We start from the raw sequence: 17,187 nt of genomic DNA on the forward strand, positions 1-17,187 counted from the left end.
GAAGAACAGTTTAAAAAAGAAAGTAGATACCACGCAGTATATAGTATGATTAAGAGAATAAATATTCTTAGATAATGACACAGATATTTGTTGTTATAAAAGAATAAGGGGAAAAAATAAAAAGCAACTTCAGGAAAAATAAAACAAATCCAAACAACCAACCAAAGAATTCAAATACAAGAAGGAAATAAAAAGAAAGGAAATAATGAGATATCACATAATTCCAAAACCAAGGAATGCTAAATAAATGTTTCTCACTTAAGCAAAGCTGAACTCCTGGCTTTAGTTTAAATTTTCTTCTACTTCTTGGCCATCTTTTGTTTCATACAGGTCCTTTTCTGAAAGGGAAAGAACTTTCTCCAACTGTCTTAGGTACTCAAAGTCAAATTGTCAAGAAAGTCTTTCATTAAAATCTACAATCTTGAACTTCATGTAACTGGAATCACAGAGTACTCTTCCATGTATGGCTTCTTTCACTCAGCATGATGTTTCTGAGATTCGTCCCCTGCTGTAGCATCAGTCCTTTATTGTTTTTTATTGCTGAGTAGTATTTCATTGTGTGGATATACCACAATATGTTTGTTCTCTTGCTAATGGCTATTTGGGTTGTTTCCCAGTTTTGGGTATTATGAATAAAGCTGTTGTGACCATTCTCTTAGATATGTAATGGGAAATGAAATTGCTGAGTCAGAAAATAGATACATGGGGCGCCTGGGTGGCACAGTCGTTAAGCGTCTGCCTTCGGCTCAGGGCGTGATCCCAGCGTTCTTGGATCGAGCCCCACATCGGGCTTCTCTGCTAGGAGCCTGCTTCTTCCTCTCCCACTCCCCCAACTTGTGTTCCCTCTCTCGCTGGCTGTCTCTCTCTGTCAAATAAATAAATAAAATCTCTAAAAAAAAAAAAAGAAAGAAAGAAAATAGATACATGTTTAAACTGGTAAACAGTGCTCCAAAGTGGTTGTAGGATGTTTGCAAAACTAATATATGATGATAAAGGTCAGAAAATGGTTACTTCTGGGTTAGAAGGCAGTTATTGGCCAGAAGGGGGCATGAGGCAACCTTCTGAAATAATGGGACGTTCTAGGATCCTGGGGGGTGATAACACATGTGTATATAAAAGAGAAAACTCATCTCACTCTACACTTCAGATTTGTGCATGTTACTATATGTAATTTATACCACAAATAAAAGATTTTAAAAACGCAAACCTATAATCCTGTGCTACCTGAAGGTGTCTTCTCTTACTTCAATCTAACTTCCATAATATTTCAGTTGCCTTTATCATTCTGCCCCCTCTTCTCTCTATGAATCCTTATCTAAAAATTACTTACTAGTTTTGCCTTCCATAACAAAACAGAACCTGATTATTTCTCGTCAGCATTTCAAATATTAAAATCGTTATAATATCTCCTCTAAACCTAATCTTTTCCAGAATAAATACTTCTAATTCCTCCACTGATATATTCTTCAGAACTTTTTTGTTTATTTTTGTTATGAAGCCATGAATGATTTCAAAATATGAGAATCAGAAGTGGAAATAATCTTCTAAATCCCTGAAACCTGACCAGTACAGAGCTCAGGGGAAATGCAGTCTGACGAACTACAGCCATGACACCTCTCTGAAGAACAGCTAGGATGGCCCTGGTGTTGAGCAGCTGGAAGTCCTTATTTGTTCCTATGACTGTGTGATCAACAAAACCCCCGAGGTTCTATTCAGATTGATTTCAGCCAAAGCCAGGTCTTTTCTCTTTTACTTAAGCCATGAAAATTTATGAACCTATAAGCAGAATTTCATATTTGATGCCATTAAATTTTAAATCTCAAAATGAAATCTAAACCATTACATCTTAATGGTTTCAGAATATCATTCCAGGCTATTAGTCATCATTCTGACTCAAGCTACCACCCACAGCTTTGTTCCATACAATTCATAAGCATACCGTCTCACCAAATGATCATTATCATCATCGAAATTACTGTTAACATTTATCAAGGGCTTATTAAGCTTGCCACGCACTAGTGTTAATCACTTATACACATTATTCTACTTAATCCTCAGAGCAACCCTCTGAGATAGGACTTACTGTTAGCCCTATTTTATTTTATTTTCTTTTATTTAAATTCAATAAGCCAACATATAGTACATCATTAGCTTTTGGTTTAGTGTTCAATGATTCATTAGTTGCATATAACACCTAGTGCTCATCACACAACGTGCCCTCCTTATATAGAAGGGGAAAGTGAGGCATATAATGTTTGAAAAATATGCCAATATCACATAGTTAAAACAAATATGAGCACATGATTTTGAATTGTGCTACGTTGTCTATAAGGTCTGATTTATAAAAATACTGACCATGGCAATACAAAGGAGAGGATCCAGGAATGCTATTCTAGAGATCACCCTAAATTTGCAATGGTCTGCAATGATGTATGTGCAACCATTTATTAACGGTAATTATAGGTATTATATATACCATTTAAACCATTAAATTATACCATTTATTAATGGTTATAATAGCTATTATATACACCACTTATACCATTAAATCACACCATATAGCAATGATACAACTGGTATTATGACTACATTATTTCACATCACCTAAAAAGGTAGCATTCAAAACATTACCAAATATTTTAATTAAATATATACATACGTCTGTGGCATTCCTCTAATTCAGAAATATCAAGAAAAATGGCCATTTAAATTAGTAAGAAACATTTAAAGACTACTGTACAGACTACAAATATTTTCACATCCACTATCTCATCTGTTTTTATTTAGCACAACTTCCTTACTAAATCCATGTTGGATCTCCAATCACCTCTTTTTTTTTTTTTAAGATTTTATTTGTTTATTTGACAGAGAGAGAGACAGCCAGCGAGAGAGGTAACACAAGCAGGGCGAGTGGGAGAGGAAGAAGCAGGCTCCCAGCGGAGGAGCCTGACGTGGAGCTCAATCCCAGAAGGCCGGGATCACGCCCTGAGCCGAAGGCAGACGCTTAACAGACGCTTAACGACTGAGCCACCCAGGCGCCCCCACCTCTTTCTTTCCTAAATGTTAGTAAGCCACACAATCATTTAGAATTGTATTGTGATTGACTTACTTGTTGAAATTCTAAAAAGCAAAAAAAGAATCAAAAGTATTGAGGACAAGTAGTAAATAGGAATTAATAAAGGTATATTTTTGTTATTATTAACACATTACTATCTTCTCCAAATAGGAGTTCTACAAAATTGATCAAAGATTTGGACAACAGCACACAACTGTGAAGGTCAAAAATCTTTTATTTTACAGATGAAAAAATACAAGATCAGAGAAGCTAAATGATACGCTTCAGAGCCGCCTAACTAATTAGTGACAGAATTGGTCTTGCAATGCCCGGTCCCTGTCACCATCCCGTACTGCCAAGGTGATGCTTGCTTCTGTTTTCTTTATTGTCATTCTCTTATACTTTCTTCATCAGTTTGCTTGGAAAACAACTTCACAAGGGAAGTCTTGAGACTTTAGCTTCCTCTGGACTTGAGCAACCCTAACCACCTGCTTGCAGGTTTCTACCCCACTTGTACATACTTATTTAATGACTTGTCACTCTGACCTTTCATACACTTTAATAATTTGCGTTTCCTTTACATTTTTTTTCCATTGGGAATAATTATAATGTCATCTCCCATCTTTTTTGAACCATTTCCACTTAAAAATCTGTGTCTTCTATGCCAAATGGTGTCAGCACAAAGTTGTTCACTGAATCTCGAGTTAGAGGTTTATATTTATCTTTTCTCTGACTTAAAAAAGGGTATAGCTTTTGGCTTTTTGTTGTCATTTATTTGTTTTTAGATTCAGGAAATCTGTTTACGACTAATGTTCCCTTCTTTTAGCACAATGAGCTATAAGACAGTATGATCTTAAGGTTCTTCATTTCGGTAACCATTAAATTCAGCATTATTAATTACTCTCAGGCTTTGCCTACCTCAGTAGCAACTGAACTGTCAGCAACGCAAGAACTGATCAGACGCGAGGCACCTGGGTGGCTCAGTCAGTTAAGCATCTGCCTTCGGCTCAGCTCATGACCTCGGGGTCCTGGGACAGAGCCTGGCATCAGGCTCTCTGCTCAGCGGAGGGCCTGCTTCTCCCTCTCCCTGACGCTCCCCCTGCCAGTGCCCTCTCTCTGTCAAATAAATAAATAAATAAAATCTTTTTTAAAAAGAGTTTATCAGGTACTTAGCTTTTAGCAAAGAAGACTTGTAGATCTGCATACACAGGCATTCACATCCTGTACCGCACTGTCTCTAAATTCACAGTCTTTAAAGACGAGGTGGAAACTCCACCTGCTCCCCACATTCTACATTTTTTCCCCCATGTCATTATATGACTCAGCAGAAGTAGGTAGGTGTTGATGGGCTCTGTGAGTTCTGGCAGGCTCTAACTGTGTCACACTCCCCTGACAGATTATCTAAGGTTTGTGCTAGGTCTACATAGACCTCAATTTCCTGTAGTTAAGAGATCATCAGAAAGCAAAAGAAATTAAGTGGTTAGAGCTTAACATAGGAAGTTTTGGTAACCCAGGAAATAAAAAAGCTTCTGCACTGGGATTCCCATTTGTCGTTTAAAGAAGAAAAACCAAACTCTTTTATACTTTTTGGTTGAAAACCTATCAAACATCTCCCTGATGGATAGAATTCTGCTGCTTTGCAGTGTGAAACCACCTCCCTGGCGCTCTTCAGCGGTACCCCACTCCCTGATGTCCTAGTGCTTCCACACCGTGTTCATCCCTCAACCACCTCAGGTCAAAAAAGAACAGAGTATGAATCTACTGTGCCACTCTCTCCACTTCGAGGTCAGACTGGAGCCCATCCCCGCTGAGATTGCCTCACAGCCTCTCCATGGCCTGTGGAAATAGATCCAAAGCTCTGTGAGGTATGGTCCCTACCCAACTCACCCAACGCATCTCCGGCCCTTTGCTGCAGCCCTTCACCATCCTTCTGCTTTGTAGGATACATGGAGTATTCCACACGGGCTGGGTCAATCCTGCTCCTGAACCTTTCCACATGCTCTGTCTCTAGTATGTTCACTGTCTAGCTCAACTCAGATGCCACCTCCACCAGGAAGGCTTCTCTCACTTCCCCCTGGGTAAAGTGTCCCTTCCATTTGGGTTCAATTCTATTGTAGTCTTTACAGCAATTGTTTTCTTACTTCCCTCTCCTACCTATGTGGTGTGTGCTAGGAGTAAAAGCTATATTTCTTCGTCACTTTGTACCCTGGAACCAAAACAATGTCTAAAACATGGTCCTGTGTTTGCGGAATGAAATCTTAAGTTAATGTACTAACATCTCAAATCACTTGATATTAGCTCCCTTTGATATGCAAACACTTACATCTAATTTAGCTTCTGGAAGCCAAAAGTGTCAGGATTGATGGATGTACTAAGAGAGAGTCAGAAACTTGTTATTTCTCAACAGGTGTACCGCACTTGTGTACTGCATATCGTTGCTTATGGCCTTTCAGCAAAATGGATGAAACCGTACGGTGCTCTAAATCCAGATGTCTGTTTGAGTACAAGCTGACAAGGTTGAAGGGAAGTAGAAGGGTTTGGGGCCAAAAACAAGGAAGGCAAACCACACCTCTTCTGGCTCCCTAGGACCCTTTATGGGAATGAGGCCACTGAAGGAAAAGGTCATCTCAGGGAGAATGACTCGTAAGTTTTCAAAAGTCATAAATGCTCATAATAGCAAAGTTGAAATTCAATGTAATAATCTTGGAGGAAATTTATGTAATTTGGAGCAAAACTGTCAATTTGATGTGTCTCAGAAAACCCATGGGGCAAAACTTTAGATAGAACAGTTTTTTTGGTGATAATCTTTTTGACCTAATTTCCTTTTGTTCATCTACAATAATAATAATCAAGATATAATTTTAAAAGGATCATTACTGTTCCTATGCATGAGCTAGGTCAATTGAAGTTCAATTTCATATCTATAATTCCAAAACAATGTTTTCAAGGGTAGCAGCCAGCATAAATAAGTCCCAGAGCACCTCACAAATGAGGACACTATGTCATAGTGCATCTCTGTCTAAAAACTCATTCATTCACTACAGCTGCTAGGAATGTCTACCCTCGCACAGGAGTGTCCGAGAAGAAAACACAGGGCTTGCTCTCAGAGGGTTTCTTTCTCTGCATCGCTTCAGCATGTTTCAAACAGATTCACAGAGCACTGATTCCGCCCACCTCAATTTACTGTGGGTGGTTTTGACTTTTTGGTTTAGTTTTTTTTGTTGTTATTGTTTTCTTACATCTTTCTGTACCAGACTGAAAGCTTCCTGGCAGCAAAGAATAGATCATATTCATCTCCGAATCTGAATCCACCTAAAAGTTAATATTTTCAATATAAGGGTTTGATGGATCCTTGCTGAATTAATTTGAAAAGAAACTAACCTAATTACTCTCTGTAATCATGTAAGATTATGGAGTATCAAGTACCTTTTCTCGGTCAGGCAACACATTGATATACTGGAAGTTTATATTAATCCAACACATTTGGCCTTGACAGACACTTTTGGAGCCATAAACTGACTGACCCAACAAACAGAAATGCAGCCCGTTTCTCCTTCCTAACCTATTTACGGATGAGATGTGATGATATTACTGTCTCATTATGAGATGCTGTCCTCCATGTGGCTTTCTTCAATAAAATTTCTCAGTTTACTTCTGTACATGGTATGATACAAAGAAAACAACAGAAATGTAGAATTCTGTCCTTAGAATTTTGGGGGTTTTTTTTGTTTTGTTTTGTTTTTTTGGTTTCAGACAGTGTAAGGTCTCTTTGTTCCACCTTTAAAAAGCCAATCCAAGGTCTTCTTTCAACCAAAGGCAAAAACTTCCCCGAAGAAATAACAAGGATTGATATACCAAACTTCAAAAAGATGTGCCACCTGGGAGTTCAATGATTCAATCGGGAAATACTACATGACCTTAGTAATTTGGGGCAGGGGGAGGGGCAGGCAACACAGACTCAACTACACCCAGAAAAATTCATCTATGCTACAGAGCCAAACACCAGATGTTATTTGCAACTTTTGGATTGGATTACCCCAGAAGGTCTGTCAGAGAGCCCTTCTGTGGCTAGTGCCCTGGAGTCAAACACAGCAGTTTATGTGATGGTAATGGCTGGCTGGGGAGGGATGTTACCTTGGTAAATTATGATAACTAGGCAATAAGGATTACTAAAGCCAGTATAAATTTTGAGGGTTTGTTCATGTGCCAACTATGTGAATTACAAATATATGCATTCATTAAATGTCTTCCATCATCAGAGACAATAGAAGTTTCTCATGCATATAGTCTTTATTGAAATAACATCTATTGTTAGAACTCCTGCTCATTGCATGTATATGACAGTCAGTCAATTGTTAACTTCAAAGGCCTAGTTCACTTGACAGATCTACCTACCTCTTCCTTTCCAAGTCAGCAGGGCACCCAGTGCAAAGCTATAAAGGGCCATCATTTCTCAGTGACTCACGCTTACCAGCCTGAAGCCATAGCTTATGGTATCAGTGCTGATAGTCATTTTCCTCTTTGAGGCAGTGATGTGATTCATTTGCCCATCTTTTACAAAAGGATGCTCTTCAACATTTGCCTTGGTATCCTTGATCTTTCCCTTAAGAACCAGCCCAGGGAAGGGAGCTAGACTAGGCTTACAGTCTGTCACTAGGGACTGACTGCATTTCAAATCTTCTTTCTTGAATGCAGCCTAATTTTGTAGTAGATCTGTCTCAGAAGCTGTTGTGCCTGTGGCAACAAAACTCAGAGCTATACACTTGACTGAAAAGCACTGTTTGGGAAGTTTGGACTGTGTGACGCTCAAAGCCTGACGCTGATGGCCCGAAAACAGATTTTACTCACCGGTCCTCCTGGCATCTCAAATCCCTCTTATTCATGCCCATTCCTTAAACATAAATGAAAAATAGCCTAACAAAAAGACAGAGTATCCAGTGACCACTTGAAAGGAACTGTGATGATAGTTGAGTAGCTTGTAAGGCCTTGGGCATGAACACAGTTTACGAAATTTTACTTATAACTACATGCTGACTCTGCAAAACACTATCAGCAAAAAGCTTATTCTCTGAATAGTCTCAACATAGAGTAATTCCCTAATGCTTTCTTTAGAACCTCTGTTTTCAATCTGCTGAGATGAAAGTATTTCCCCCAGTGTTAGAAACAAGTTCTGTTCTTGAAAGCATACCCTCTGCACATTACCAGATGGCAGATAATAATGCTAATTTAGGATGGGCTTGATGGCACCGCAAAAATGGTCTTGATGCAGTTGTTGCATTTATATAACAGTCATGACTATATAAAAGACCAGTTTGTCCCTCACAGGGAAATTTCTGTCCCAAATTAAGGGCAATCACTAAATGACCTAATGGAGTAAATATCCGAAAGAGCTTGGATTTGTATTTCCATTGGTGCAAACTGCCTTAAGGCTGAAACAATTTGTCTTCTGATCAGGAATGAAAATCCCTGGCACTTTTTTTTTTCAGCTTTCCAAAAATTTAAGAATTGTAAATAAAACTAAGCATTTCTATTCTTATCAAATATCTATCTATCTACATGTCCTATTAGATCCATAAGTAATTTTCATAATAGGCCATAACACTGTCTTTTGGGGGGGCACAAGACAGGGTTCTTATTCTCTCACTTTAACTGACATTTTATATATGGTTTTCCTTTTAAACAAAATTGACTGAGAACAGTGGTGAAGTTCAGGAGTGATCTTAGCTCTTTATAATGGCTGAGAGTTACTGAACGCTTAATGTGTACCCCACACTGTTCTAAACATTTAACATGGATTAACTACTTTAATTCTCATGACAAATTCCCAGCTGTGTGATCTTGAGCAAGTCACTTAGCCTTTCTAAGCCTTGATTCCATTTCCAGAAAAAGAAACCGAGGCTTAGAAGGTTGAGTAATATGCTGAAGTTCACTCAGCTGGTGAATGCAGAGCTGGCGCTTGATCTCAGCAGGCTGGCACCCGGGCTAGTACTCTTCGCCACCACCAGTGATGGCCCTGGGTATCCCTAGTGATCGCTAACTAAAGACAGACAAAACTAGATGCTCCCAAAGGTATTCTGTAGCAATCACACTTGCATTCACTTGCTCTGTAAGATTCTTCTAACATTGAAATGCACAAATGATAATGAATAATAAATGCATGAATTATTTTCCACATTACCACCCTAATCTTTAGACTTCAGTTTTCAACATAGGTGGTCTATAAGCTCCTTTGAAAGGCAACCCAAAGCTTGTAACAACTTTCTCAGTGGTTCCAAAAAAAGGTTCTGATCACTTAACGATCTTAAAAACATTTCTGTGTTTATAGCTAATGTATGACTGAAAAAAAAAAGATGATAAATCTCAAATTAAATCAACACCATACATCAAATCCCCTTTGTGACAAAGAAATCAGGCACAAGGCGATTGAAAATAGAAAGCCATATTTTGAAGAGAGTTTCAGAAAGATAAGCAAATAGAGATATACCAGGTTCTTAAGGAATGATTAAAAAGAAATCTTAGAAGATAATTGGGCATCACTGAAATTCTGCACCACGGCTCCAGACCACCTAACTCATGACTTTCTAAAAGGGGTGAGAGAGGCAGTGCAAGTCATTCAACAAGGCTTACATTTATGGAAAATACATGGGCTTTTAGAGGCAGAGAGACCTGGATTTGAATCCCAGTTCTGCAGTTCTCAAGGAACGTGGTCTTGAAAGTTACTTAAATTCAAAGCCTCAGTTTCTGCATCTGCTAAAATGGAATCAAAGTACCTCCTTGCAAGGTTATTGAGGGTTACAGGTAATGTGTATAACATGTTTGGCACACTGTAGGTTCTCAATAAACTGTAGCTAACAACAACAACAACAACAACAACAACAACAACGGTGTTAATAAAAACAATTAAAAAAATACTGCCAACATCAGAGACAGTGGAAGCATGATGGCTAAGACCATGGGCCTGGAGTCAGACTACCTCAGTTTTGATTCTGGTTTTCCTTTCCTCATGGAATTCACATCTTATTGAACAAAGCCAGACCTCGGTTTCTCTCTTTACTCTCACAATATAACATCTCCATGGCTTTACATCTTAGGCTCTTCATTTGAACAAGTTACTTATCTCTGTACCAGTTACCTCAGCTATAAAGCAGGGCTAATAATAGTATCTGCCTCATATTCCTGTGGTAAGAATAAATGAGTTCATCCGTGTAGAGCTTAGAATCATGTCTGACCCTGACACAATATAAGAACTCAACAAATGCTAGTTGTTGCTGTTATTTTAGTCATTGTGTGAAGGACTCCAAAACAGGACCAACCATCCAGATAAAAACTGCCCACCCATAATGTGGGCTAGCAAATTGAAAAAAGAGTATGAAAACTCCTGAGGATAGCAAGACAGCACTTCAGACTAATGGCTGGAATAATATAACATGAGAAGTTATCTCAAGGGCAAAATCAAAATTAGACTACAGATTACAAGGAGGTACGACCAATTCACTGGTAATCCTACTAGGAATCCAGGTGCTTCACTGTAAAAGGAGTTTGTGAATATCCCTTTTAAAACTTAAAGCTAAAAAAAAATTTTTTTAAAGGTGAACAACAAAAAGAATGAGGCAAAGGGATACATGCTGCCTTCCTCCTTCCTTTGAACATGTTGGTTTCCCCCTGCCTTGCCATGTTTCTAAATCTTTTTTGCAACGGTCAGGAAAGCAGCACAAATCCCGCTGTGTCACTTCCCAACATACTATTTAAAAAATTCAGCCAACCACCTAGCAAAAGTAATAAAGAAGGACTGCTGTACCCATAAACCATCCAAGAAATAGCTACCCAACCAGAGCATTCCAATTTGCAAAGATAACATATAATCGTGCTGCTTTGGGTGTGGCTCTATGAAGAGGGATGAGGAGGCTGGGATTCAAAGTGCTGTCTCCAGCATCTCATGGATTAGACTGATGACATCTGAACTAGGGTGAAGAACAGGGCGCCCCTAATTGCTGTCTGTACTCCAAGCCCTCTGAAGCACCCACATTTTCTTGCACAGGGCCAGAAAAATGAGGCAACAACTCAGTCAAGGTTCTTTGGGTCTCCAGGAAAAGCACCAGGGATGAACTTGAAAGAGCCCATTTTATGGTATGGGGTGAGAAACAAGAGGCATATTTTTTAATAGTCTTGCGTGGTTGTGGCTCGTTCGACAAGAACAGTAACTTCAGCAGCCACTTCATTATATTTCTACTGTAAATGACACAGGCCTGAGCCAAGTCCTCACCAAAACACCCTCCAGAATTCAGTCAGGGTTAGATCATCTGCAGTCTATTGACAACTGCTGAACTCAAAACTCCTACCAAGGCATCTCAGCAACAGTATGTGTCCTGCCACTAATGAGGCTCTTTTTCCATGAATAATGAATAAGAACATCATCTCTGTTGCCAGGTACACAACATAAACAAAGCTCAACACAAGGGCCCTGGTATGGTGAGTTTGTCCATTCGCAACAAAGGAATTTTGCAAAGTGTGAGCCAAGTTTTAGTGGAGGGTGGGACGGGCTGTTATAACAAATAATGTGAACATATGTTATCAGAATCTAATAAATCAGCATTTGGTTGTTGTAGGTCCGGGGCTGTGCAATGGGATAGACAGAGATGACAGAAAGCTCCAAATGAGTTCATTTCTCTATTTTACAATCAGTCTTATAACACAAAGCTGATGATTAATGTAATGAACTGAGATCATTGTGAAAGGAGCCTTATGAGATTTGAGATATCAAAGGCTCTACCAGTTAGAACTTTTTTCTTAGGCCTTGGTGTAGTAGGCTGAGCATAGGTCGGCACCAGGGATGAGAACACCAGAATCTTGTTACAGCACTGATGGCTACAGGATAGCATCTGGAAAAAGTGCATGGCCACCTGAACCCAGGTACATGGGACTGGGTTCCTTTTGCACCAAAAGACCCTCCGTGTATGAGCATTTTGCTTATAAGGTAGTCTTATGGCTTAGATTCCCAAGGTCAGCCAAATAGTGAGATTCCAGCAAATAAACAGAGAACAAAAGTGAGCTGACATGAAGGCCAAACAGTCTTTACTTTGTTTACTATAAAGTATGCCACAAATATTTTTCTCTCTTTCTAAAATCAGTTCCATACTAGGTAGGGTATATCTTGTTACACAGGGTGCTTATGTTTGCACAGGCCAAGTAATGCCATCACTGGCTGAGGGCTTGTAGCTTCCACTGATTTGAGCAAGAATTAACAGCAAAACAAAACAAAACCAAGTCTCCCAATGCCTCAGTTTCCCCAACTGTAGGAGGTAACAACTCCAACCTGCTTCAGAGATTCCTTATGAAGAACTGTGCACTAAAATAAAATAGTTTGTTCTATTAGTTTGAGGAATTCCTGGAAATTTTGACCTGAACAGTTCTTTAAATGTACTGAAGATGCTTACTTAAAAAAAAAAAAAAAAAAAAAAAAAAAAAAAACTTTACAAAGCAAAAAATGAGCATGTGATAAAAGTAACCACTCCCTAACACCCATTTTATAAGCAAACATGTTTATTTGGGGGAGTTAATGAGATAAGGTAGAATAATATAAACTTCTGCAGAGATTCCAGGAGTAGGTCATGGCAGGGAATTATGTGGATAACTCTTATGTAATTAATCAAATAGTGAATTCACAGACAATGGCAATATAACACAAGTTTTGAAATCTCTAAAATGTGTCAGTTCATTTTTCTGGTTTATTAAGAAGAGGCAAAATGAAATAAGCTCATGGGTAAGTAACCTGAATGGCGGAAAGACTTCAAAGCCCTTCACTTGCAGAAATGGGGGTATTCTGCTGATGAGAAGACCTGGGATGAAGGGCACATTATTTTCTCTTCAAATATTTCCCAAACTGTCACAAAGGCTGTAGTAAGGGCTACTAGCTATTCTATATTGCTTCAAAGGATCAACATGACCAACTGGTAGTGGTCACAGTTGTCCAATGAGGGGTCACAGCAGGAGCTCGAACAGTCGGGGCTGTCCCAACAGGATACGTGCTGCCTGCAGAGGTTCTGAGTGATTTCTGACCATGAAGGCAATAAATCAGAGCATGCCTAACTCTTGTTTACAGGAAGAGGAGAAGGGGAGCCTATGGGGAAGGAAAGAGAAGCATGGGGCACAGGCCACTGGACAGTTCTGGCCCCCACTGACTGACCATAAAACTCTTAAGATTTTATAAAATGCCATCATAAAACTGTAAAAATTCTGTAAGTGCATAGTTATCAAAGTCCTGTACTAATTGAAATGATCTTTCTGATCTAATCACTGAAATACATCAAGAAGAGAAAAATACTCAAGTAGATAAAAATGCCCAAGAACTTACCATCATACTTTGCTAAGACTGCCTGAACATCAGCATATGCCTGTAGTTCCAGAAGAGCTTCTAAAAGGTTTTCATGGATATTGAACATGCTCAGCAAGGGGAACTCCTTCATTAACTGGAAAGAAGAAATCAATGATAATTAATATGTATTTCTTACTTTCTAAAAGTATAACAAGTACTGAGTTGTAATACATTTGTATGATAAAAAAAGTATAATATAATTTGAGAAGTACAGGTAATACTGAATTATAAGCATTCATACCAGTTATTATTTTGTAAAGAATTAAACGCTCAAATCTTTTCCTGCTATTTTGGAAAAATGGTAACTTTGAATCTGTGAGAGCCTAATGTGGAAGGAAATCCAAAAGAGAGGGGGTTTCATAAAAACTAAGGAAGACGCTTAGAGGTATCCCTCAGTAATGTTAAAATATGATTGAGGCAAATTAGGTAAAAGTTGAACACTATCTCATAGGCGTTGACAGTTTAACTTCATTAAGAACAGTTTGATGAAAGCCAGAGAACAGAAAAGGGAGGCAAGCAGGCACTATTCTTTCGAGCAGCCTGGTGACAAAGTTACGGAGAAAAAGTAGGAAAATAACCAGAAGGCGATACAAGTTGAGAAAATGTGTAGGTAAGCGATAAAGAGTAGTAGAAAGGAAGGATGTTCAGGAGTTCCTGCATGATGGTCTCAAAAAGACAGGAGTCAAGATCATTTTCTGAAACTGAAGGAACAGGTGACAGGGAGGAAGTTTGAAGATGGGGGTGAAAGTGCAGAATAGCCATAAAGGTGAGAACTTTGTGGAAAACAAGCCAGGATTGCTAAGGCCATCTTGAGGGCTTAGCAAATTTGGGACCATGAATTCAAAGAGGCTGCAATTGGCATGCTTGTCAAGTTTTAGTTAGCAGTGCTCATCAGCCCAGGTACAGTAGCAAACAGGTCAGATGATGAGGTTGAACCTGGGAAGACTGAATTAGATTCAGGAGAAAGTCAAGCAGCAAGAAAAGTTGGCAAGAATGATTTAAGAAATGGCGTAAAGGTTCTAGACAAGAAGGGGAGCAGGAGGGGTCCACAGGGAGTTAAAAGATACAATATTGAATACTGAATATTGAAGATACAATTCCTTCACTGGAAAGCAAAGAAAGAAGAAAGGACCAAGAATCTCAAAGTAAAATCTGTCTTAGAGAAAGATAACCAGGTTCTTTATACAGCAAAATCATGTACATATATGGTATATATGCATGTGTATATATGCACTAATGTACTTGTACGTGTATATATTCTTTATTTAATCTTTTACATGGTAACTGTTTTCTGTGATAACACAATGCCCTCTAAAACAGTGATAACTCTTTTTTTTTAATGTCAGCATCTTTAAAGCAATTGTGCTGAGAGAAACAATACTCAAAAATAGGCTAACTCACAGTAAAGTAAGAAACCAGTGGATATGTTGCCTTGACTATCCACTTCTTCCTACATTAGAAACATTTGCCACATTGTCTTGTTTTTCAAAGCCAAGAATCATTTAGCATATCTCTAAAAATAAATAATTTTCTGTAGCCCCAAAGAGCATCACATTACCAGCGAAAAACACCTATCAAAATGATTATGTGTTCAATAAGCCTGTCTGAACCCCCTAGGGACAGCCTGCAGTATTTTCATTGCTGGTAAAGGAAGTGAATAAGACTATACCACACATTGTTGATGTTCTGTAACCAATAAAAGTATTTCTTGTTCTGGTTCACTTTGATTCTGGTTGACATCACCCTTTGATTTTTTTTCTTCTTTCTAATTAGAGCTTGTTAGAATTAAAGCTCCCTGTCATTCAGCATTTGGCAATACAATAAAGACATTCTCTAAACTGCAACATTTAAACATTTACCATTTTTGACCAATTCTTCAGGTAAAGGTCAAACTTCAAGGACATCAGTCATATTCTGAAATTTTAAAACTATAATTCCAAATAGTAGCATGCTGAAGCTTAAAAACTGAGAGGGGAGTCCGACTAAGATCCAGTGAGACTATGTGAGCAAACACAGGGGTCTGGGCCTGTTTCAGCAGAACCTGAAGCAGGATGCTAGCAGTTTGGGCAGGAGTGCTTTCATTGGAAGCTTGGAGAGAGTATACAGCACCCAAAAAAATAATCACCCATAAAAAGATTTTAAACATGGCAAATAGCAAATGTTAGAGAACTAATCAAAGTCACATAACAATTTGGAAATCTAGCTTTCCTTGTTTCAATATAAACAAGGAAAAGCGAATTCCCACTGCCCCACCTCACTCGAGCTATCACCTTGCCCTCCCCAGAACCTCACAACCAGCTCTCTTTGAAACAAGCCATGCGTACTCGCATCCCTTGGCTTCCTTCTTTTCTTACTGCATAGCGGCAATCTGGCTTCCACATCACAGCTCCTCAGAATCTGCTCATCCCACATTTACAGGTGACTTAAATTGCTCCTATGGATACCCTCCAGTCCTTTCCTTGCTTGACCTCTGCAACATTTGACAGTTTGATGACTTTTTCCTTGAAACTCATGTCGTTTTTGGCTTCCTCAACACCATTCTCTTCTGGATTTCTCTATATTTAGTTCCTCACTCCCTCTCTAGATTCCTCTTTATCTCCTACTTAGGAGTAAGCAGCCTCCCTCGTTATGTCCCGTGCTCTTCTCATAGGCACTCTGATATCCAGGACTGCGCTTGTGTGCAGGGTCTCAATATCAGCACCTTTGTGAAGATGGCTCCCACGTCCTCACATCCTGCTCTGACCAGTCTCCTAAGCTAGTAAATCAATTTGTAAACTACCTCCCTGACAGTTCTACCTGATGCATCTAATACTGGTCTCATAAATTCCTCCTCCCCAAGCCAACCCTTCAAACTTGTTTTTCCCTCTTGGTATTTCCTATCAAGGGAGCCATTGATCCCTGTTACCCTCTATGCCCTACTAATTAAAATCACCTTAGAGGTCCCTAAACCCCTGAACTAATATGTACAAAATGCTAATAGCTTTCAGCAAGTTCCCAGAGAGCTCTGTTATACAAACAAACAACAAACAAGCAAATGCCTTAAGAATTTTACCATGTCCTCTTTTCTCTGATGCCAATAACTTAGTTTATAGTATATTTGGCCTAAATTGCTCAAATAGCATCTTTTCTCTGCTTGCCTCTGGATCATCTCTTTCCAATCCACCCTTCACACCGCTGTCAGAATGGCTTTTCAAATATACATACCTGAGTCCATCACTCTCCTGCTTAAAAGGTAACCACTGACATGGCCCCAAGGAAATAGGCAGATGTGAATATAAATTTACAAACAAGGCTGTTTATCACAGCATTATTTGTAATAGTGAAAAACGTGGGGTGCCTGGGTGGCTCAGTCAAAGCGGCCAACTCTTGATTTCGGCTCAAGTTGTGAACTTGGGGTTGTGGGATCAAGCCCGGTGTTGGGCTTCCCCCTCAGCCTGAAGTCTGCCTAAGATTCCCACTCCCTCTCCCTCTGCCCCTCCCCCACTTGCACGCACACGCTTTCTTTCTCTCAAATAAATAAATCTTTTAAAAAGACAGTGAAAAATGCAAGCAACTTAAAATTTGACCCATTATGAGGCATTCAGGTATAAGACACAGTCATCTTTTGGGCTACTATATGTCAACATTAATAAATTCTCAAATAATTTTTAACAACACAGCCTAGGAAATGCTGACACACAACATTACAAAAGAAAAAGCAGCATACAAACTCTGTTTTGCAAAAAGATCATGCTTTTCTTCTGTATCTATGCATAGAACC

The 17,187-nt window shown here is 39.0% G+C and overlaps 1 protein-coding gene across 11 annotated transcripts in view; it reads right to left on the minus strand.

Moving 5' to 3' along the window:
• ST7 (suppression of tumorigenicity 7) overlaps positions 1 to 17,187 on the minus strand; it is a 231,959-nt gene that overhangs the window by 44,760 nt on the left and 170,012 nt on the right. For all 11 annotated transcript variants that reach the window (XR_005838524.1, XR_005838523.1, XM_040644075.1 and 8 more), the window contains one exon: positions 13,407 to 13,521. Coding sequence is in view for 9 of the 11 variants with exons in the window: in XM_040644075.1 (XP_040500009.1) it covers positions 13,407 to 13,521 (115 nt within the window). In the remaining 2 variants the exon portion in view is untranslated. The remainder of the gene's footprint in view (positions 1 to 13,406; positions 13,522 to 17,187) is intronic.

This window comes from Ursus maritimus, unplaced genomic scaffold, assembly GCF_017311325.1.
Source record: "Ursus maritimus isolate PB19 unplaced genomic scaffold, ASM1731132v1 scaffold_3, whole genome shotgun sequence".
NCBI classification, from domain to species: Eukaryota; Metazoa; Chordata; class Mammalia; order Carnivora; family Ursidae; genus Ursus; species Ursus maritimus.